The following is a 25,376-nucleotide window of genomic DNA, read 5'->3' on the forward strand; positions in this document are numbered from 1 at the left end:
TCTCCAAGTGTGCTGTGAAATTGTCTTCTTGCCAGTTGCCTTATAAAGATACTCTTGTATCTTTGTATAAAATATGTTGATCGATTGAACATCGACGAACTTTATGCGTAAATGTATCTTGTGTCTGTTTCGATTGTTGTCGTTGTTATCATATTTGTATGACCTTGAATTTATGGTTCTTTGGCAGCAGCTGTCTTTACAAAGCATATTTTTTAATTTATTTATTATATTCCATATATTTATATTTCACAAAAATTGCTAACGATGTCTTTATTTTTCTGTTAAATATTTCAGTTTTATTGCATTAGTGATAAGATAATTGTGAATGGGTCACACTTAGTTATTGTTTTTTTTATATCATAATCAATATAAATCAGCATATTTCTTATCTCTTTTGTCGCACAGATTTAGTGCCTTTTGTGGGTTTGTCAAGCTTCTATGTCAAGGAAGCGATTTTTCGAGAGTTTTCAGCTAGAAACTGACTATCTCATTTTATTTATTTATGAATAAAGTTGCTCCTGCAGCTATCTAAAGATTTTCCCGTACTTTTGAGCTGGCAATCTCTTGACAATTTTAACCCTGACTTTAACTACATTAATTACTAGTTGTTAGATTGTTAATGCAGCAACGTTTACCTGTTTTAATGAACACTCAAGAATAGTTTGTTAATCGCTTTGATAGCAATTAGTCAGACATTTGTTGCCGTTAAGTCGATAATACTCTTTTAAATAGGCCAACTTTGTTGATGTCTCCAGTCTGTCTCAAGCATTGGCAATCATCTGGCTAATAACGTATTTTGTTTTGGCCACAATACTATTATAGTTCTCGTTCAAAACCAGACACTAAAATTCAAAACTACAACAAAGTTGTCGCCGCGTCTCAAGTAAAAGCTAAGCAACAACAATGAAAACAACTATAACAATAACAACGAAAACATAAGCCGGACTTTTGCTATATTGTAATTTGCGGTTAACCGCTAATTATGTATAAAAATGTATTATTGTTTATTTATATTTTGACTGCATAAAATAGACACGAAATGCATAAGGCTGCAAAGTGGGAAAAACAGTGGTTAATATTTGACAAGACAGCTAAATGCCCTGTAAAAAATTCAGTATAACACTTTAAATGGATAAAAAAATAAAAAACAGTTTTAATAATAATTAATTTATAATAACTCGTAGTTTTTGTCGAAAAGTCAAAAAATTCTTTGATACGATTTATATATTTAAAGTCATTAAATAACTGTTTTAATTGATTTTGCTACCTTTTCTTATAATAGTTATGAGACCCGAAACTTCATTAAAGTATCAGCTTAAATATAGTTGTTAAATGCTGACAAACCAGCTGAAAACCTTATACATCATTTCAGTAGAATATGTTCTTTGTAATTTAACAAAATGAATCGTTGCTCTTTTATTTGCAATCTCTGTAGAAATCAAAAGCTTACTGGAAATTCGTCAGCTACTTTGAGTTTTGTGAAGGTCAAATTGCATAATGGGGCAAATGCGGGCGGTTCAAATGCCAAATGCGTCACGTTCTGTATTTCCTCTCTTTCTCACTCAATAATGCCCATCTAAAACACATTACAGGGAATACAAATATATACAATTTGGTTAACTTTCCCAGACGCCACAACAGAGTTTTTGCCCTTTAAAATTAAATGCAAAAACAATGTGATTAACATATTGCGCAAATGTTTTGTGTTTGTTGTCAACCAAAAAGCTGTTAATTGTTAATTTGGCCATGTGCTGTGACGTCTTGTATCCAAATCGTTTTACTTGCTAAGGCTTAATGCAAATTAGCGGCTGTCAATTGCCAACTTTCTACTGTCCGTTGGGCTTTCTTTTCGGCCGGACGCGACTTGGACAACATCGCATTGTTGTCGCCAGTGAGAGGAGAATGTATTGGAAGACTTTCTTGTAGATTCAACTCCCGATGTGTAGATTATATAGCACACAAAATTTGGCAATTTTCGTGTACATGTATAAACATTGGACGAGACAATTGCTTTGGCATTTTGTTGTTATTGTTAATGGCATTTTATCAACATAAACGAATATTTGTGTTACTTTTTTTGTTTTTTCTGTTCTTACTATCGCACCGGCTGCTCATGACAACAACTGATAAAGACCGAATAAACAGCATTTTTTTTTTTTCATACGGGCTGCCAGCATTGAGTCAAAATTTACTAGTTGTACACGCTATCTTGAGAGTCCCCAATAGGGAGGTAAACATGTCAAACATAAAGCACACGCATTAAAGTAGCAGTCACATTTTTTACCTTCATTTGCAGTTGGTCTTAACTGATGAGGTCGTTGTAAAATGTAAATAAAATTTCAAACTTCAAATACTAATAAACCCTGAAGATCTTTAAATCTCTGTTCAACTAATTTTGCAGCTCAAAGTGTCTGAGTGTTTTTTTGTTTTTTGGCTTCTTATCTTTCATATGTTGATATTAAATTTGATCATGCTTGAATTTGAATTAGACAATTGTGATAAATAAAGCAATGCAAATCAGATTTAGGAAATCAAAATTTTAAATAGCTTTTTTACTCAGAATGCTTTGCAAACTTATCTCCAAGTAATGATAGATCACTAAGCTTTTAATTTTGACAGCTTAAAGCTTTCAGTAAATGCATTTGGGCATTATCTAGAGCACAAAAGACTGCAAATTGAATTGATATCATTATTTCAGCTCTCTGTCAACAGTTCTAAACAACTGCAATATATTCTATGCTACTGTTAGTTAAATGTCAATTCAAATAAAAAAACATACAGAAACTTAAATTTATTAATATTTAAATAATTAAAAAATATTTATATTTACAAAATCTATCAAAGAGAAACCTACAGATAATTTTTTTTGTTAAATATTTGAGAGCATAAAAAACACTAGTCAAGTTTGTTAAATACCTATCGATATTTTTCGATGTAACTGCTAACTAACTTAAATCTGAGTTGCTTAAGCTTTACGCTAAGTTTTGTTTATTTCTTTAAGTCGCAAAGATCTTTCGCACTTCTAGAACTTACACAATATTTTATGGGATACCCATATGGAGAAAATGCAGTGTCGCCGCCCCCTCGCTTACACAACTGAATCTAACCAATTTGATATATATTATTTCTAGACATTTGAAATGGCAGCTGTGCTTGGTTTGTGGGCGCAAACGTTACAAGTCTATTGCCATATTTGTGCGACACCTTAACAAAAACCCAAATCACTCACAGGGCAGCGAGTGCTCATCCCATAGCTAAGCAAGACCATGTGCCACATAAAACCATTTTATATTGGTAGCTAGAGATATATTTTAAGAGTGTTCTTTTTGGGTTTTTGTGAAAAATTAACAATAGATTCTGGCGTCATTCTCAATGTGTCCGCTGTTTGAACGGTTTGTTTACCTATTTGTTGATTATTATTTTATTTATTTTGTAGCCATTTTAGCGCAATGAGCTCAGCTCAACTTAACACTAAGTGTTTGTTTCTGTTTGTGTGTTTGTATTTGCCCTAGAACGCAACGCGCATCCGTGTGGGTGGCGTATGAGTAATATTTTTTGTTGCTGATGTGTTACGCATACGCATCATTAGCCGGCAATGCTGCATGCATAACATACTATAAATTATTACGACTCTTTAATTGCTACGCGATCTCAAAAGGCGGGGACTCTCAGTATTATGGCAATCAAATCGCTTGCTAATTACATTTCCCGACACCTTTTTGTTTTTCCGCCGGCACCTTTTACTTTTTTTTTGCCTTTTTGTAATTTACTTACAGTTTCTTTTTGGTCAGTTTAAGGTGTTGCCGCATTTGGTTAATTAATTTTTATGACCCACCATTTTGGCCTGTATGTATTATATTTAATAAACTTTTGCAAATGTCATTTAATTTTCAAACTAAAAAAATTAAAATAAAATATTTTTATATTTACTTATTTATGATCTTTTGCGCGTTGCTTTCTCTGCGTTTACCAAAAGTTCTAAGCCGCTTTTATTTTGGCGTAAACAAACCCATTATTGCCATGAATTTCGTTGCTATTTCGACGCTGATTCCACAAGAAAATGTGGTTTGCCTTATTGCTGTTTGGTGTGTAATGAATTATTAACCTTTAAAGCTTGTAATGTGCGCTAATGACAGACTTCATTATGTTTATGGCCAACCTGTGGCTCCCAGAGGATGTGGGCCACAACTATTAACGTCTGAAGTTATGAAGTGCGAACTTATGGAATGCTCTCATCTTTGGCTCAGAGATGGAGAGGATAAAGAGAATACTGACTTCATGCTGGCTGCTGCTCAGTTCAAAATAACTTCAACTGCCTACGAAGCATCAAAGTTGTGCGCTTAACAATTAAGCATGAATTTTAACACAGATGGTTTTTTCATTCGTTTCGTTTTGTTTGTATTGTTGTGCACACACTCGACTGCTTAATTATTTTGAATACGATATTGTTCAAGCAAGGCAAATAAATTAACGTGTCACTTACCGGTACTAAAACACAGACACACACACAAACACACACACACACACTTGGACAAAACAGTGAGTCGTAACGCGTTGCAATTATTAAACGTGGCACTACAAAGTACCATTAAACATGTTGCTAAGTGTATTTCCTTAAATAATACAAGATTCTAAAGTATAGCTTTATTTGACTGTCATTCTTCCCAGGAAACAAGGCTTCAATGAGCAACGTATACCTAGCCCATTGAAAATGGGCAAAAAAAGTATAATGTGTTTGGCAGAATGTATGTAACAGGCAGAAGGAGGTGGCAGACCCATAAAGTATATATATTCTTGATCAGGATCAACAGCCGAGTCGATCTAGCCCTGTCCGTCATCTGTCCGTCTGTCCGTCTGTCCGTCTGTCAATCGTCTGTTTGAACGCGTCGATCTCAGAGACTGTAAGTGCTAGAGACTTCAAATTTGGAATGCAGGTTTGTGAATACCATACGCAGGTCAAGTTTGTTTCAATTTTGATGCCACGCCCCTTCGCCCACAAATTAAAAAATAACGATTTACAGGCGCAATTTTGACATAGCACTCCTAACTGAACAATCAGTTGAAAGTATGTATTAAACGACCCTGAAAATTTCAAAGAATTGAGCCATAAATAAAGAAGTTATTTCGGAATTTAGATTTAGTTAAATAATTACATTTGGATGGCAAATCAAACGTGCGAGCAGACAGCATGTTCATTTGTATGCAAGGCGCCACAAACCAGTAAGAGTGACTTAAAAATAGTACCAATTTTCTTTTTGGGCTTCGATTTCAAGTACTATATGACCTAGAGACTTCAAATTTGGAATGCAGGTTTGTGAATACCATACGCAGGTCAAGTTTGTTTCCAATTTTGATGCCACGCCCCTACGCCCACAAATTGAAAAAATAACGATTTACAGGCGCAATTTTGACATAGCACTCCTAACTGAACAATCAGTTGAGAAGTATGCGTATTAAACGACCCTGAAAATTTCAAAGCGATTGACCCATAAATAAAAGTTATTTCGGAATTTAGATTTAGTTGAATAATTACATTTGGATGGCAAATCAAACGTGCGAGCGAGACAGCATGTTCACGTTTGTATGCAAGCGCGCACAAAGACAGAACGAATAAGTACCCATTTTTTTTTTTGGTACCAAATAAGAATTAAGCGATAAGCAAAAATATTATCGATATCATGTAATGAAAATGTTAATGTATAATTTATGTATATACAAATATACAATTTGATTAAAATATAATTGTGTTAATATATAAATATGTATTTTTTTACATGGCAAAAAATCAGCAGAAGCTGATAGCTATGTATGTATGAAATTGCATGAGAGAAATAGCGATCATTTTGCCACTACTCTTGCATCTTTGCCGAGCACTGAAAGCTGCAAAATAATAATTTAATTATTAATATTTTCGATTCCTTACATATATATAATAAGTATCTGCTTATTATCGTTGTAAAAAAACTTAGCATTTTCCGCTTTAAGAATCTCATAAAATTAGACATTGCCTTTTATTTCAAATTTCGCGCGCAGCAGCCTTTGGCAGGCTTGAATTTGTTGCGTAAGTGGGAGAGAGTGAGAGAGGAAAATGGGTGCTGCCAGATTGCAGGCTGAGCAAAGTTGTAGTTTGTGGCTCTTGACACACGCTACATCGATTGCAAACGATTGATTGACTTGCGATTTACCAATTTATCAATTTCTAATTAATTTTAAACAAGTTTATTATATTAAACTTATTTAAAATTAATTAGAAACAAATAAGTGATAAATCTGAAGTCTAATCAATGATGTATTAGTTCAGAGGCATTAATAACGTAGTCTGCAGTGATAAGCACAGTGACTTCAGAAAACCGAAAGTTGTTAATAGTTTCGCGTGTAATTTTGATACCCTGAGCCCATTGAAAATGGCAACAATCAACTTTATAAAAGAGTACATGGGCTCAGGGTATCCTACTGTCGAGCGTGCTCGACTGTAGCCACCTCACCGCGAGCAAAACGAGCCAGAGGTATCGACGAGCAAAACAGCAGAGGCAAATTTTTTTTTTTTTTTATTTTTCTTAAAATCCACTGATTCTATCTATTGTTTTTAACTCGACTCTTTTAATTAATATTGTTCTAAGCAAATAAATTGTCCGGTAATTAACACAGCCCGGTGAGTCGTGTTGTAATTATTAAACGTGGCACTACATTTTACTTTATTTGACTGTCATAACTTCCCCAGGAAACAAGGCTTCAATGAGCAACGTTTTTTTTTTTTTTTTGCATATTTTCTTAAAATCCACTGATTCTATCTACTTTAATCATTAATCTGCTGCCATTGGTTGTGCATTTTGAAAACAGTTAACAATTTAACGATCATTTTGATTGAATGCAGCCCCTAAAGCGACTTTCAATTGCGTGTGGGTTGCATAATTTGTTACAGAAATATTAAAAACAAAATAATAATAAAATATTTGTGGTATTATTTATGGCTACTGGCCAAAAGCAACAAATTACTTCAACTCTTAATTGTATTTGGCCAAATTTGAAGGCTCTTTTCATAATTTTTGGCATAAAGCGAAAAATGTAATTAAGTTGTTTTATTTTTCTTCATTCATTTCAAAGTGAAGAGACACGCGGCAACTGTTTGCCTTTTGTATTGAGTTGTACATAAATATATTATTAATGTTCAATCATTTAAGCAGACAACATCAACAACAAATTATCGAATGAAAAGACAACAAAACAAAAAAAAATCCTGAATTCTATATTCAGTTATTGCTTTGCACGTTTGTTTATTCTGCGATCTGTCGTGTCTCATTTTGTTGTTAATTATTCAGCAACCAAACGACAAACAAAACATTGATTGACTAAGAAATACTCACTAAAAAACATAAATTAAACGCACTTGCAGTTCGAATTTTTTAGAGCGCCGCCTTATCCCACGATAAATTTATCGTAGGTATTTTGTCCCCAAATTTCAAGGTCGCACGTCAAACGGCTTGGCCTGTGTAATGCTTAGTCAGTTAGTCAGTTGGACAAAGAGATTTATATATATTGATAGTTCAATTCTTTATTAAAGAAGATTTTAACAAGTTGATGGAAAGTATAAAAAAATATTAATACATTTTCTAGAATTATCTTAATTCAGTTGATTCCCTTCTGTCTTTAGTTGACCTGAGGTATCAGTAATTGTGCTGGGTATTTTTGTTAAATTATGATTACGTAGACAATTTGCAATCAACCGGCATTTTTTTAGTGACTTCATGAGTACTTGTATATATTGGATACTCGAAACGAAATCTCATCGAAACGCCGGCAAAAAGTTAGAAGTCAGAGAACGATTTTCTAATGCTGACTTGTGATTTTGAGTTAAATTTAGTGAGTTCGCATTGACGTATTTTATAGGTCATTAAAATGGTGTCTAGTTTCGTTTGGGGAGAAAACGGGTTTTTGATAGTTAAAGGTCTTAAGTTGATGGATTATGCCAGAGATTTTACTAAAGATGCTTGCGCGTGTGGCAACAAGTATTGAGTATCTTTATATCAGCAAAGTATGTATCTCTGACAGACAATCGCTTTTGCATATGTACGAGTAACTCGCCGATACATTCACCTGTCTGTCTGTCTGTCGGAGTCTTTTGTTATCTTAACCAGTGCAGTGTTTATATTACTTGCTTAACTGTGCAATTTGTTAACTGCGCTTGTTCCAGCCCACACACTAGGAAAATACCTATATATACTAGATATATACAAAGTGTGTATACATATATTGAGTTGGAGTCTGAAACTTTGTCTGGCAACTAATTGCTATTTGCACATTTGCGCTTTTTGTTGTTGTGCCGCCGTTTGCTTTCTTGGCCAATTACTATAGTTGCCCCGTTGTCTGCCCCCGGTTTGCCCTAAATATAATGAACCTTTGAGTTTTTCTTAATATCATTTGTATTGACGCCATTTATTGTGGTGCGGATTTCTTTCGCGTATTCTCCATTGTGGTGCGTAAGTAGCATTAATTTTAATTTAATTTTTGACCATTTTGGGTGCTCGCATGTGCTCTCTTCAAAAAAATGCGTTATTGTTAATTGTTACTTTGTTATGCCTGATTTGTTGTATGTATATTTCTTTCTGATTTATATTTTATTTATTTATTTATTTAATTTCTTTGCTTCCGTTATACGTTATTTCGTTTTATTTATAGATACAAACAGCATGAGTCGTGAAAGCGATGACAATTTGAGTTCGATCAATTCGGCGTACACAGGTAAACAAACCATTTAATTTATTTGCATATTTATCACTTTTATCTTCATCTTTTACATTTGGTTTTTGAAATGCGTTTCATAAGATTATTTAATTCATGACATGGCATTAATTAATTGCTTATGATGGGTTAATTAACAACTCTTTATACTGGGTTACATTTTATGTAACTTATTGAAAAATATTAATAGCTAAGAATTTAACAACGAACATGGGAAATTAATAAAAATTCAACTGACTCAGTTCAACTTTAAAATCAGTTGATTTATATCTCTATCAATTTAGGCTAATTTGTTTAATATTTAATACCAATTAGTTCATTGATCTATTGCAATACCAAATAAGTTAGGGAACTTACTTGTGTATGCAACAACTGAAGTCAATCTACAAATGTCTAAACAGTTTCACGATCACCTCAATGGGTGACGACTCGTTACGACTTTCTGGCAACTATAAAAATACCTATTGAATTAGCTATAATTTTAATCGTTTATTGCCCTGAAAAGTGAACAATTCAAAAATGATTTTCATTAAGCAAATTTGAGACACAGAAATAAACTGAGTTTGCCCTTCTCAGTTGAGGTCTTTCCAGTTGTTTTTTAAATGCTAAACACGTTCTAAACATATGCGTACAGAAATTATACAATTTAAATTGTAATGTGAAATACGCGACAGGTCAACACACAAACTTAAAACGAGTATAGACAATTGGTGGAGAGGAGGATTGCTGGGGATTTCTCAATAGGTTATTACCGGTATATCCAATATATATGTATATAAATATGTTTCTCCACAAATTTTGGTCTTTATTGTTTTGTAGCTGTCAAATATTTATACTTTTAATATAATATGTATTCATAAGTAACGCCTTCTAAAGTGGTTTGGGCGCTTCGTGAAAACCTGGCCAACAACTACGCAGCACCCGCGTCACGTAAGCAGCCAAATTCCATAACATATCCCACAACAACAGTCTAGAACCAGTTTTCCATTTGGTGAAATTCTAAACATTTAAATGGGCGTCATATTAAAAAGGCGAGTGTTGAAAATATCAAAGATTATTACCATAGAAAATCAAATGCAATTATTGCCTGCTCAATAAAGATAATTAAATTAATTGCAATAAAATATATGGCATTTTAGATTCGCAGAGTGAGGATTAACTAAGTGAAATTAAAGCAATTTATTGCCAAGTCATTTAAAAAAAAAAAATTAATATTAATACATAAATAATTGAAAAGCGTAAAGACTAAAATTAACTAATAAATTTTTAGATATCGAAATTTCCATATTTTTTATGACTAGATTTTTGACCAAAGTACTTATAAATCCATAGTCGTTTTTGTGAGGCTGCACTGTACTTGCTTAAGCAATTCAGCGGCGCTTTAGGGGCTTTGTTGAATACTACCCACAGTCAGCAACAACTGTTGTCGGCATTCGCAGCAAAACAGCAAAAAGAGATTTGCATTTACATGCCGAAAAGTCATGTAAGTCATGCACAATATGTCCAGAAAAAAAAACAATTACTGTGGGACGAGAGTCGTTGAACGAGCGCAGCGACCACAGTCCAAGCTGAGATACAATTGCATCTGCATCTCAAATTGAGATAGCTGCAACAACCTACACGCTATGCGACAAGCACGCACACACAGATTTTAGTTTAATTAAATGTTGTTTAATCATTTCAATAGATAATGAGCACAGTGATTTATCGATTGAACGCATGCCCGATCCGATTCACAATCGATTCGTTCGGATGGCGGATCCATAAATGGACGCGTCCATCCATTTGGCCAGAATCATGCGCAAAGTGGGTCGGCGTTTGATGCGTTTTTGGCCAAAACCACATTAGGCTAACATAGACTTGGGGCGCCACACTCACTCGCAGTTGCAACTTGCAATAACAACAACAAAAACAACAACAGCAGCAGCGGCAGCTTTGATGATTCATTGCGTATCTGTCAGATACATGAGTTCATTAGTGTAGACACTGAATGTCAACTGCAAGGAAATTGTCAACACAAATGTATTTTTAGCAGCTCGCTAACGTTTCACAGTTAAATGCTAAAAAACAAAAATAAAATACAAAATATATAATACAAATTAACAATTCAGATAACCAACAAAGCTTACGATTAGTGAAGGTTCTAACATATCGCAACTGGTCGATCTATTAGCACGAAGCGATACACAGACTGACATTGAAGGGGTCTGTTTTATATTATTTAAACGTATACATATAAAATAAACAGACGCTCGAGTATTTGAGGGAGGCCTGAATAAAAAAAATAGTTGGCTAAAAGCCAATTGAAAAACTCAAGAGTTTCGCCTGCTTGGGCACAGTGAAAGTTTTGGTTTTTTTTTTGTTTGGCGTAGAAAGAAAAATTGAAGGGAGCCATATAGAGCTAGATACAGATACAGATACATTGGCCTGTTGTGATAATTAAAAAATTGCCAGCGTCACGAAATATAATAGCAAATAATAACAAATTGTCTTGACCGTCCAATCACACATACACACGCAAAGCACTCAGACAGCCTGGCAGACAGACAATGAGAAGGGGTGGAGGGGGAGATCAATGTATGTATCTTTTAAGCAACAATTGAACCTTGAAGTTGCTGTTATGCTTATGTTTATGTTTTGGCCAAGTCATGCTCGGCTACCGTTTGGCCACTTGATTAGCTTGGCTTAGACGCAAACAAAAAAAAATGGCAGTAGCATAGGCCTGAGGCGCGCATCTTCCAGTTACATACATACATTAATTTTAGCCACACAACACACGCTGCAAAATAAATTGAATAAAAAGCGCCAATTTGAGCTGACAAAAACACAATTAACTACAGCTACATGGCGTATACGTCATGCAGTTGAAAATTAAGCGGAAACCACAAAATCGTGCAATTGAAATGAAGAAAAATGTATAAATTTTGTGCTTTCTTAACTGCAGCTGTTCGAGCATCTGACAACAAAAACCAAACGTTACCAAACTGTCGACAATTTAATTGATTTATGCTTTTATATTTTGGCTCTTGAAAATTTACGACAATTGATTTGAAAGTCACTGCAGAAGCCACAGAGCCAGTCAGCAACATTTGCCGCAGCAAATTGCCACATTGCAATTTGTGTCGTCCAAAAAAGAGAGAACGTCTCGTAACGGAGCACACTTTATGACTACGGCTATGAAATTTCATAGCGGTAGCTACTTTTCAGTTGTTGCAACAAATTATAGAAAAAAGAGTTTCTTTTGTCTGGGTTTCTATTTAATTTGCTGTCGAATGCTGTAATGATTTCCTAAACCAATCAAACGTATGGGATTCTTGATTGATTTAGGTTTTCAATTAGAATCGGTTATGTTGGCATAAAATTAAAAAAAATAGCATAGGTAAAGATATTATGGAAAGGTAGATGGGAGAACTCTATACAACAAATTAATTCTTAATAATATTCTTAAATAAATTTAGCTGTTAACTAGAAAAAATATCAGTCTATCTTATTTTTATTTTAAAATACACTAAGGGCTCTCTAACAGAAACCAAACTCTTCTAAAACTATTCTTACTAAAATTAAGATATTAAGCTGATCATTTTTTTTTTTTTGTATTATTATTATAAAAGAATTAAATGGAATACTTTGTATTTATGCTCAGACCTTAACAATTTTTAAACTATTCCTATAAAATATTAGATTTTTTAAAGGAAAATATTGAAAATATATTATGTTCTTTTAATAATATATATAGTAAATGGAAACAAAATTTGGCCGCTCCTCCAAATCATTTCCACTTCTTGAGTCGTTTTCTATGAAAATTTCTTTCTACACAGCTGTTTATCTGTCTTCTTAGACCGTTATGACAAGTTCTTTCGCTGAAATATTAAAAGACTTTTCGGTTTATAAGATGCACCTTTCTAGCGCTCACAGTTCAGTTGAGTTTAGACTGAGAACTTCTTTCTCCTAAATTGCTTGCGGGCTAATAACTGATTAAACAATAAAATGAAATCACCCAGAGATCAGGTAAAACTTTCACATACATAATAATAATTTGGAAACGCTTCGTTGTATGTGATTAACACAAATTCGTTAATTATTAATTATTAACTAATAACAAGCTCAAAGTAAACAGATACGAAATGAGCTCCACCCGAAACTAAAACCAGCAATAATCAACTACTTTGCAACTTACGCGGTTGTTAACACACCCACAACAGCAACAGTGAAAACAACAATAAGAAATGAATATATTCGTAACATTTTATGTAAATTGCATGCATCTGCGAATCGTGTTCATACTCGTAGATCTCTATCAAGAGACTGTAAAGCGCTTTACGCGCTCCTCACTCTCCCCCACATCCGATTGGGAACGCTTCTCGTCCGGCCGCGGATCGCTTAAATCTCGAACAACACCAACGCTGTCCGACAATGGACGTCGCACATCTTGTAAGTGTTCTCCCCTTTAGTGGGAATGCCCCTCCTCCACTCAGCTGTTTGCATGCTGTATCTGTAACTGTAAATTGTGCTTTGTTTTTTTGTTTCGGTTCATAGATGATTATTATCTTGAGGCCACAGGTCGTCGACGTAGCTCAGGTAAGCAAAAGAGCATTAATGTATCTGTATCTCAATGGTCGTATCTGTATCTCTTGTTGTATAGAGCGGGTGCCAAAGCACACACACACACACACACTCACAACATGTCAGTTAACTATTTGCGCAGGTGGTTTATCTGTATGCCTTGTATCTATGTCAGTTGCTCGCACCTTAAACGGCCAATGGACGTTACCCACAATTTATGAGCCCCCGCATCTCTCATCGTATCTACAGGCAGATCCAATCGTATGTAGATTTTGCCAGTACCATGAGAAAAGCGTTTTGTTTGCGAGGGAAATATACAGCAGCCCAAATATTGTCAAATTAACAAAGCCTAATGAGCCGTCATCTGTTATGACAATGTTTGTGGGTGTGGAGCGCATAATGAGGCAGCTAATATGTAGATACATCCATTTGTTAAGTGTGTTATATAAGCTCGATATGTGTAAATAAAAACAGATGAATATGCGCAAAGTGTGAAGTGAATTGTAGAAGTTACATGTAGTATACAAAAATATTTTTACAACTTATTGACCCTCAAAATGCACCACATGATCGGCTTTGTAAAGACACAAAATCTTTTTAATATGCAAGAGCATAATTATTAAGTAGACAGCTAGACATTTTAAGCTGACATATCTACTGATACTTTAATGCCCGTTTATTTTCATAGTCTAGTTAAATTTTATCTGAAAGGTAATTTTGATTTTTACAGAAATTTCTATCATTTTGCGTCAAAAAGTTTGTACGTTCACTTTAATCGTGTTTATCCTTTAGTTTAGAATTAAATATTAATTTTTAGTTTATTTTACATTTTTATTTCCTAAAATTTATTTTATTTTAAATACAGTTTTACTGTCTCCAATATTTGTTCTTTCAAGATTATTTTGTTAGTCAGATTTTCTTTACTCTTGCTTAATTTTTTTTTGATAAATTTTTCTTTGTTAAAAAATGAAATAAGCATAAAGCATTCTTTTTAGCAATCAGTTAAAGTGACACTTAACATTTATTAAAGCCACAGATTGTCACCTGCTAAACTTAATTTATGTTAATATATTTAAGATAGACAAGTTAATACACGTAATCGGCTAATGCATATGCATTAGTATGTATTTTGGCAATACAAACTTGACACCTTTATGCAAGAGACCGAGAAACACGTCTTGCGTAGCACGGCAGCAAATTTGCGAAAACCAAAAATGATGAAATGAAAATTGTATTTTTATTTTGAGTATATTAACATAGAATACGTGGGCGAAGTGGCTGCAGCTGCAAAATGAACAAAAATACAAAAACAAACTGTGACTTCATGGCATCGCATGCAATTTGTGATTATGTTTGTAATTTTCCACTGAATGGTTTTCGTATTTGAAAGCCATTTATCAAACATCAACAAGTAATTCGTCTAATCAAATCACCCCATAATTTTGAGGCGTTGTCTCCAAAGTCACAAGGGAAAGGGGGAAATCAGATCCAGAGCCAGATGATCTTTTGATTATCTGTCAAGTGCATATGGATTTAATAGTCAATATCCGTTCTAAAGTCAACACTGCGGGGGATCGTGTTGTAGTCATTTTTTATATGACAGCTTCAAATGGTTTTCATTGACTACGACAGACATATGCAAATTGCACTAGAACAATTATATTGCATATGACATCATAGTATACTATATGTAGAAAAAGCGACTTATATAGATATTGTATTCAGTTGTAAAGATTACGAAACGCTGCCAAAACATATTAAGATGATTGCTGATTGATGATACATTTTTCTGAACTTTAACACACTTTAAACCTCATCTTTCTTTTCCTCCCCTTCTCTGTAACAGATCACAACAGCACCGTGCTGACAGCCAACACAGAGCAGTTTATAATTGGCCAACGAGTGTGGGTGGGCGGACTGCGTTCCGGCCAAATAGCCTACATTGGCGAGACACACTTTGCCCCCGGCGACTGGGCGGGCATTGTGCTCGATGAACCAAATGGTAAGTGACAGGTGACATTTCACAATCAATTGACCTTCATAATACCCTTGCAGAGAGTATTAATATTGTGTTAAATTAAAGAAGGTGTAGCAGACCCCACAAAGTATATATGATTTTGATCAGTTCAAACATCTGACTCGATATAGTTATCTCCGTCTGTTTCTATCAAAAACATTTCTTTTTTTCCTGAGCTATCTTAAACCATCTCACATATTATGTATATGTTTGGTGTTGCCTTAGATATCCTAACCAGATTCGGTTAAAATACTATTGTATTTAGTTGTCATTAAAATCAATCAGTCGAAAATTAAGTATATTGTGCTCTGCAAGGTATCAAATCTTCGGTGTGTGGAAAAAACCTTTATTTTCTTTTATTCAAAAGGTTGTATCTCATTGCAGGCAAAAACGATGGCTGCGTCTCGGGCAAGCGTTACTTCCAGTGTGAGCCAAAGCGCGGCATCTTCTCGCGTCTCACACGTCTCACCACATATCCGCTATCGGGCGCCATGACCCCCACATCGCCCCTGGCCAAAAACTCTCCAGAACGTTCACGCACAGGGTCCCCAACAGCCAGCGTGCGTAGCTCCATGATGCGCAGCCCTGGCATTGGCAGTAAGTCTATCGTTGGAGCAACTTGTAACGTCTTTAATGCTTTAACGATGATTGCAGAGAATGGTCTGACGGTGGGCGATCGGGTGATTGTCTCCTCGGGCTTTGGCAGTCGACCGGGCATCTTGCGCTATTTGGGAGAGACACAGTTTGCTCCGGGCAACTGGTGTGGCGTTGAACTGGACGAGGCCAGCGGCAAAAATGATGGTGCCGTTGATGGCATTAGGTGGGGCAACATTTCATATTAAGAGCAACTAGCTGGCTATTAAATAGCCGAAATGTATCGATTAGTTTGCTAGCAAATTCACTTACATTATATTAACTTGTTCCATTTTGGTCGCCAGTCGATTACTCTGAAAATATGAAATATTAAAGCTTACCTTTAATATTCAAATTTACATTAATTTCATTTAATTTCTCAATTGTGTTGCCAAGTTAATTACTTGAATATTTCTCAATTTGCTTTTAAAAATAATAAGTTTAATATTGAATTTGGCAGCTAATCGATAAATGACTCGGCAATTTGTCTTTTTTATCCCTTGAAATAAGTACGCCTAATACAATATCTCACATATTTACAGATATTTTGAGTGCAAACCGAAGTACGGCGTATTTGTGCCAATTGCCAAGGTGTCGCTATCGCCATCCACAAAGAAGTCGCGTCTATCGCGCACCGGTTCACGCGAATCTTTAACCTCGATTGGCACCATGAACAGCATTGCCACAACAAATACGTCGCGCATGCGTATGAATGCTCAGGTATAAGACGCAGCAGCAACAGAAAATCAAATGCAACAACACTTGACACTTAGTTACTCTCAGTAATGCGTTATCAGTTTTCTGTTATCAGTTGCTAGTTATATGTTAGAGTTATATACTTACAATGCTGCTGTTAATGTTAACTGTTAACCGTTAATCGTGCCCTGTTATTGTTAATGTACTAACGCGTTCAAATCTATTTTTAATCCTACCTTCCCCCCTCGCAGCGCAAATCGAGCACGCCCATAAGGCCAATTGTTACGCCGACAAAAAGTCAATTTTCCATGCAGGTAAACAAAAAAATACAAAAAAAAAGAATCTTTTAGTGCGCTGTTAGTTAACATGCACGTCTACTGTACCCGATGTTAAAGTCGCTTGAGCGTGTGTTTTTCAATGTCTGTGAATTAACTACAATATTTAACCTTAGATCTTAAGATTGCCACAACTAAAATAACACATTACACACTTGCCACAAACGAATCCCTCTGCCCACCAACCTACTAACTGATGTACAAATAATATATCTATATCTATATAAAATATATGAGCATACCTTTTTGCACACTTTTTTTGGCCTATCTATATATTTTTTTTGTGTACATACTCTTTATGATTTTGTGTGCTTATGCATAATAAAACAGTTGATACAAATTTTCATTTTTTGTGCACGCTTTTGTTGTTGATTTTATTGTTATTATTGTTTCTAGTTTCCATTGATATTTTACGCATGCGCATACGAAATTGTGTTTGGTTTTTATTTTACTCCACTGGTTTGTCCTTTTTCAAATATTATATTTATTTAACTAACGTCGACATAAAACAGTCTACAAAAATTATTTAAAATGTATAAATAAAATTAGAAATTCAGATTTTAAAATATTAATTTGTTGAATACTTTTTCTTAAATTCTTTTCTTTTTTTTTGTTTGTATTTTTAAGTTATAATTTATATATAATTTTGAATTATTAATTTAAAAATTACATTTGCTAGTTTCAGTGTTTTCAATTTTATTATAAATCTAAAATAATTTTTGTCGACTTGTTTTAGTCGGTGTTAAGTAAATAAATAAAAATTCAACGCACCCTGTACATACACACACACCACAAACACACATACACACCACACACCTTGCCTGTCTCTCTCTCTCTCTCTGTCTTTTTTTGTGTAACTCTTCAGTTGTAACTCATGCGCTTGTTGTGCCACAAACACACACATTCTCCGTCTCTTTTTTGAACAGGACTTGCTGCGCGAGAAGCAACAGCATGTGGAGCAGCTAATGGTGGAGCGGGATCTCGATCGCGAGGATGCACAGAATCAGGCGTTGCAGCAGCAAAAGAACATCAATGAGGTAATTATCTTCACCGATACAATGTACATGCCGCTGCCGTATGCGGATCGTAGCCGACCTTATCGATTGCGGCCCACGACCCACAGCAGTAGCCGGACAACCATCAGTCCAACAACAACAACAACAACAACAGCAACAGCAACAAACACTGCGAAGATGACTACAACAACCACAGCAAGACAACAGCTACAGCAACAATTGCAACAACAATTACCGCGTTCCGATAAACCAAAGAAAGTTTGGTTTTGCGATAAAAAGAAATTATTTCCAGTTGGCTAAAGACACGTCTCTCATGTTTTGGCTTTAACTCAGCTTTGATTTGGGTTTTTATATTTTTGGATTATTATGTGCCACAGCTGTTGCTGCAAACTGCAGAAAATGCAAAACACCCACCCATACACACACAAACACTCGCACACACACAGGCATTCTCTACACTTGGTTGGTTTTTCTTTGACTGTGTAAATCTTTTTCACGGTTTATCTTTTGTTTTATTTTAATTTTTTGTTTCCTCACATTGTCTTTTTGTTGTTGTTTTTTAATGTTACACACTTAATTTGCGCACGCTCATTTTTGTATTTTTTTGTTTTAATATAATATTTGGGGCTATCAAAAATTGTCATTCACTTGAAAGTGATTCATACCAATTTACTCAATTGGCTACAACAAAACAAAAAAAAAAAACTTTACGCACACCGAAAAACAAGTACAAATTCCATAAGTTAAACTAGGCGTACTAAATACTCTAACTTTTGCTCTTCTTACTCGGCCAAGGTTCATGCGGGTTCAATCATCTTAAATAGGCGCTAACGAGCTTAACAATTTTTTTTATCAATTGGCCAACAAAATCAATTGAAATTCTTAGTTCGTTTGTATGCAAATCTTATTAGCTTTAGACATTGTGTTAATTGACTTGAATTTGCAATTCGTTTTAAGCCATATGAAACTCAAAAGATACATTTGATCTAATAACACAAAGTATTATCATTTTAAAATTTACTTAAAACTGCATTTAAGTTAAAAAAAAATAATCATGCTCATGGTGTAAGCCAAAACCGTCCAACAAACATTTCCATAATTGTTCTTCAATAATTTTATTATAAAAATATTTACTGATTATCTAACATTAATTTTCAGAGATTTATTTGACTGGTTATGATCAAATTATTGACTATAAGTGTGGTTATATCTATCTGATCTTTCTATATATATTTATATGTCGTGCGCACTTTGAGTTGTGTTTTCTTTACCCTTTATAAATTGGCAACAATTTCACAGCCCATCCACAAAATCCAAGCAACCTTTTCAACTTTTAATTCTAATCCCTTGCTGATCTTTTTAACGCAAAATCAAAAATTTTTGAAACTAAAAAACGACTTTTACGCACCACTGTATGTACCTGTTCATTTTTATAGCAACTGCTGATCGAGGCCGATCGCTGGAGGCAGCTGATAGCCCGCCATAGCATTCGTATATCTGATCTGCGACGCGAGTTCCGTGGCTGGTCGGGCAAACATGAGAGGCACTGTATACTTCACAGTGTCCTGACACCATTGCGCATCAAATAGGAGGATGTACTTTTTACCCCCCCTACATGTGCTCAAAGTTACCTTTGATGAATGATTTTTATTCGCTGGCAACCATGATGAAGATCGACGATAAAATGAAATTGATGTTAAAGCGGAAGTCTGCACAGCGTTTTATGCTGAAAACAACCAAATAATATTTACGATATCTTCTATCACAACAATCACAACAAACAAAAAAAAAAAAAGAAAAACTCAAAGAGCCACAAAACCCAAATTGAATTTCATATTTGAATGGTTTATTTTTTTGTTATTGGCCATTGAAATGAAAGGATGATGAATGAATATATTGATGAATATACATATATAATAATATACTTAATATGGAAATTGAAAAACCTGTATAAAATTATTTGTATGAAAGCGAATTTTCTTGCTGTTGGTTTAGTTGTACGATCTACGATTTAAAATACTTAACTATTTACGATATAAAACAAAAGTAAAAAATACATACATTAACGATATATCAAATATACGACATTAAAATATTATTGCAAATCATTTTGCCAACTTAAGTGGTTTTATTTCTTTTGAACTCGAATATCTGTATCTAATCTCCAACTTTTTCCTGCTCTCTGCTCTTCTTCTACCCGGCTCGCAGTTGAAGGCTCGCATTTTGAAGTTGGAGTCGCAATTGGGCGACGAGCGCAAGAAATCCGAAGAATTGCAATTTTCAATAGATGAAGCTCAGTTCTGTGGCGATGAAATGAATGTAAGAGCGATATTTGAAAATGGGAGATGTGCATTGACTTGAAAATGCTGGGAGTATCATGTATTTGCAAGGAAAGAATATTATTTGATGGATTTCTATAAGAAAAATATTTTAGCTTTAATGATCATTTTTACGCTATTCTATTTTTATACCTTATTTTATGTAATTCTAAATTAAGTCTTATACTCAATTTTCTTAAAATATATATTCTCATTTTTTATGCATTTCGGATCAGAAAATGTATAACCATACCAGAACTTTATTGCTTAGTCCAGCAGTGTATTTTTGTAAAAGGTTCCAAGGCTTAAAATATGATTTTTTTTTTACTTTTTGTCTACAATTTTAAAATTAGCTTTTTGCTCAAGATCTCATCATATCATATACTTTTCAGGTTTTCATACAGAAATCCTTATCAGATTTTATTACTGGGGGAATAGATGGTTTGAAATAAATTAATAAATTTTTAGAATCAAATAACATTAACATAATCATGATCTGCAAAAGATTGAATATATATATATAATCGATTAGTCACTGTAATACAATAACAGCAATAGCAGCATTAACAATAGTTAAACATTTTTGTTCCATTTCTTAATATAGTTTTAAAATGAAAATTACATATTAATTTTACTCTATTTGCTTGACAATTTCATAAAGAATATTCTGAAACTCGTGCCAGGGAATATAATGATTACTGAATGCCTTTTCAGATTTTTTTTTTTTTGTCTATGGATAATAATAGTATTTGTATAATTTGTATAATATACAACAAATATATTTAGTTTTCTATTTAATGTACTAGCAAAGCAAACAAGTCAATGCACAGTCTTTAAATTATAACCAAACCCAATTCCTAGTTAATTTTAAACCGACATTCGAATTTTTCAATCACAGGCGCAATCCCAGGTGTATAAGGAAAAAATACATGATCTGGAAAAGAAAATAACTCAGCTAGTCTCAGGTAAGAGGTCAACGTTATGTCAATATTTATATGTAACCTTCATGAAAGAGTTGTGCAAGTGTATAGAAAAAATAATGCTTATTTAAGTATTTTTTTCGGGAATAAAACCGAACCAATTAATTCCGTTACATCCCAAAACAACAATTTCAGTATGGGATTATATTTCAGTATTGTTCTTTTGGATCCAGTATCAGTACTGGTACAACAATTCAAATATATGGATATAGGGGAGAAAACTAATTCATATATTTTTAATACAGAATTAAGAAGAGGAAAATTTACAAGTCAAAATTCTTATCCGATTTGACGAAAGGTCTTAGAATTAAGTTTATGGCATTTAAGTCGAAACCAAGATTTAATATAATTTGAATGCAGAATGAATTTTAAAGCCAAACCTTGAACAAAATGCAAAGTGTTATGATAGTTTTAGTTAGTTGGTCAAACCTTCACTTCTTACAATAAAAGAAACGTCTCAGAATCAAACTTAAAGTGTTGTTTAAATGCAGTAAAATTTTCAAAAAAAATATATGATTTAAAAAATCTGATTGAAATTGGTAATTAATGTTTTGAACACTCCCACAGCCACGCCCAGTTTACAAAACATACCACCTGTGGAGGAAAACGCTGCTTTATCTGCTGCCCAGTCACAAATATCTGAATTGCAGGACAAGTTGAGCGAGCAGGAAAAGTTGAGTGAGGCGCGTCTGGCCGAGTCCCTGGAGGAGGAGAAACGATTGCGTGAGAACATAACATATCTGCAGTCGCAGAATGCATCGCTGCAAACGGAGCTGGTGGCCAAGGATGAAAGTCTGGAGAAATTCTCTCTCTCGCAGTGCGGCATTGAGAATCTGCGACGTGAGCTGGCGCTGCTCAAAGAAGACAACGAGAAGCAGGCAATGGAAACAAAAGCGAACTTTGAACAGAAACTGGCAGCTAAAGCGGAGCAACTGCAGCAGGTCAACAACGAGTTGCAGAAGCTGAAGAACAACTCTGATAATCTAGAGAGTGAAAGGGAAACCGTGACAGATGAGTGTGAAATACTGCAGACGGAGATTCGCATGCGGGATGAGCAAATCAAGGAGCTGAGTCAACAGCTGCATGAGCTCACCACGGATCTAAATGTGCAGAAGGCGGACAGCTCAGCGCTGGACGAGATGCTCAAGGTGCAGCAGTTGAATAATGATGAGAACAAGTCTCAATTCGAGCAGCTTCAACTGAATCACAATCAACTCAAGGCAGCTCACGAACTACTGGATAAGGAGAAGCAGCAGCTGCAACAACAACTCAGTGACATGCAACAAGCGGCAGAGAAGCAACTGCAAGTCAGTGGCAACCACGAGAAGAAGCTAGAGCAGCAGCAAGCGGAGCAACAGCAGCTTAAGCTACAAAAGGATGCACTCGAGGAGCTGCTGGAGACGCTGAAAAAGGAGTTGAATTTAGTGCAGCAAAACACGCAAGCGCAGTTGGAAGAAAGGAAAGCAGAAACCAGCGAAAAGGAGGCAATGCTGAAGGAGCTATCAAACTCCTTGGAACAATTGCAGCAGCAGCTAAGAGAAAAGTCCAAAGAACATGAAGATCAAATGGCCAAACAGGAGCAGCTAAAACAAAAGCAAGTCGAGCAGGAAAAGCAGCTGACAGAGACGCATGTCAAGTTTGAAGAGTTGGAAAAAACCAACAAGGCAACACTATTGCAGCTGGAGCAACTGCAGCAACAGGCAACACTTAGTGGCGAGGCAGGAGCAAAAGAATTGGCAAAACTGCAGAAGGAGCTGCAAGAAACTCAAACAAAAGAGAAGCAATTACAAAGCGACCTTAAATCACAATCTGGAGAGTTGGAAAGCACAAAGTTGCTGCTGCAGACGACACAAGCAACACTCGAGCAGCAGACAGCGGAACTTGAGGCAGCCAAATTGCAAGTGGCACAAACAGAAACCCAACTCAAAGTTAGCGCCGAAAATTGTGCCCAACGTGAACTGGAATTGGGTGATGTGAGGCGACAACATGAGGCATTGCAACTGAAAAGCGATGCGTTGCAGCAGCAGCATGAAACGCTGCAAACAGAGCTGCTGGCAGCACGCGGTGGCGTCTCACAGTTGCAGGCAACTTTAAAGCAGCTCAATGAGGAATTATTAGTCAAGCAACAGAGTTATTCGGCCCTGGAGAGCAAAAGCAGTGGACAATGCCTCGAACTGGCCAGCGACAATGAGTTGTTGCAACAAACGAACGCCAGGTTGCAGCGTGAGCTGAAGGAGATCCAAGAGCAGCTGGAAAAACTGCAAGTTGAATCGAATCTAAAGCAAACACAGCTCAGTGAACAGGAACAACTTGCCACACAGCGGGAACTCGCCTTGGGAGATGCGCAGAGGCAACAGGAGCAATTGGTTGCACGCAGCCAGGCATTGTTGCAACAAAATGAAACGTTGCAACAGCAGTTGACAAATATGCAGAGCAGCTCCACCGACTCCAATGCGGAGCTGGTGAAACTCTCGCAACAACTTGTGGAGCAGCAGCAAGCGAACGAGCAACTTGCCACCAAGGCCAATGAGGAACGTGCCGCACTCGAGCGACAGCTGCAGTCGAGTCAACAGCGTCTGGATGCGCTCTGCGCCCAGGTGGAGCTGTTAACCCAGGAACTGGCCACAAGCACGGAGCAAAGCAATCAGCTCAACGGCAAACTCAAGACGGAGCAGGAAATGGCCGCCAAGCAGACACTGGAGTTAAGTGATGCCACAAGGAAACTAGAAGCAGCCACCGGCAAGTGTCTGCAGCTGGAGCAGCAACAGGAGAAGCTGCAGCAGGAGCTAAGCAACGTGAGAGCTGAACACACAGAACTTACCACAAAATTCAATCAGCTGACCCAGCAATTGTCCCTGTCTCAAAAGGAGCTGAGCACGCAGAAGGATGTGAGCTGCGAGCAGCGTTTGCAGCTGGAAAGGGAGCTGCAGGAGGCGCGACAACAGCTGCAAGCCAGTCAGGCCAACATGAGTGAGACGCAGCTCCAGGAAAACACGCAAAGGGAGAAGCTCAAAGCGGAGGCAGAGAAGCGGGAAATGAAACTTCAAGAAGAACTAAAGCAGCTACAGGAAAGACTCTCCCAGTTGCAAGCCGAGCAACTGCAGCAGAGCAGCGGCAATGAGCTAGTCATCAAGGAGCTGCAGGAGCGCCTGGAGATAACAAACAGTGACCTACAGCACAAGGAGCAGCTGGCTCGCGAGGATGCACAAAAGATAACAGACTTGAAGACACTTGTGGAGGCCATTCAGGTGGCCAATGCAAACATCTCAGCAACCAATGCCGAGTTGTCCACTGTGCTGGAGGTGCTCCAAGCCGAGAAGAGCGAAACGGCGCACATATTCGAGCTGTTTGAAATGGAGGCAGACATGAATGCGGAAAGACTGATTGAAAAGTTGCAGGGCATGAAGCTGGAACTGCAGCAAACCCACAGCCAGCTGGAGATTCAACAGACCAGCCATAAGGCATTGCAGGAGCAGCTACAACAACTGCAACAAAGTGAGCTAAATCTACAGGGCACAGCTGTGGAGGCCGCCGAGCAACTGCGTCAGCTGCAACAGGCCAATGGCGAACTCCAAGATGCAGTGCAGCAAAAGCAGGCAAGGATTAGCGAAGCAGAGCAACAGCTGCAAAGCCAGCAAACTCAATTCGAGTCCCTACAGAGCAGCCACAAAGACTTGCAACAAGAACTGCAGCAGCTGAAACAATCTAGCCAAGATTTACAGTCATCCAAGCTCAAATTGGAGGAGCAACTGCAGCAGCTCCAAGCGGCCCATGTGCAGCTACAACAGCAGCTAGAAAAGGGCAACGAATTCGATGCCCAGCTGGCGGAATATCAAAAGGTCATCGATGAAATGGATGAAGCCTCTAGCGAAAAGTCCACACAGCTGCAGCAGCTCCAAAGTCGCATCACAGAGCTGGAGGCGGGACTGCATCAGGCACAGAAAACCGAGCAAATGATGCACATGGAGTGTCAACAGTTGACACGGCAATTGCAGGCTCTGGAGCTGGAGGAGGCACGAGAGATTATGGCACTGCGCGCTAATGGCTCACCAGCCAACAAAGCAAATACACATGAGGTC

At 36.4% G+C, this 25,376-nt stretch overlaps 1 protein-coding gene across 9 annotated transcripts in view; it reads left to right on the forward strand.

Moving 5' to 3' along the window:
* Window positions 1-25,376, forward strand: part of LOC117780335 (restin homolog) — a 44,900-nt gene that overhangs the window by 18,580 nt on the left and 944 nt on the right. For 2 of the 9 annotated variants that reach the window (XM_034616808.1, XM_034616811.1), the window contains exons 3-11: window positions 15,149-15,304; window positions 15,704-15,916; window positions 15,974-16,139; window positions 16,495-16,672; window positions 16,900-16,962; window positions 17,910-18,020; window positions 20,208-20,318; window positions 21,216-21,282; window positions 21,865-25,373. In XM_034616808.1, the coding sequence (XP_034472699.1) occupies window positions 15,149-15,304; window positions 15,704-15,916; window positions 15,974-16,139; window positions 16,495-16,672; window positions 16,900-16,962; window positions 17,910-18,020; window positions 20,208-20,318; window positions 21,216-21,282; window positions 21,865-25,373 (4,574 nt within the window). Of the gene's footprint in view, window positions 1-8,676; window positions 8,740-13,029; window positions 13,171-13,275; window positions 13,318-15,148; window positions 15,305-15,703; window positions 15,917-15,973; window positions 16,140-16,494; window positions 16,673-16,899; window positions 16,963-17,909; window positions 18,021-19,435; window positions 20,046-20,207; window positions 20,319-21,215; window positions 21,283-21,864; window positions 25,374-25,376 lie in introns of those variants that run through there. The other 7 variants (XM_034616810.1, XM_034616813.1, XM_034616814.1 and 4 more) reach the window with 7 other exon arrangements.

This window comes from Drosophila innubila (assembly GCF_004354385.1).
Source record: "Drosophila innubila isolate TH190305 chromosome 2L unlocalized genomic scaffold, UK_Dinn_1.0 4_B_2L, whole genome shotgun sequence".
Taxonomy (NCBI): Eukaryota; Metazoa; Arthropoda; class Insecta; order Diptera; family Drosophilidae; genus Drosophila; species Drosophila innubila.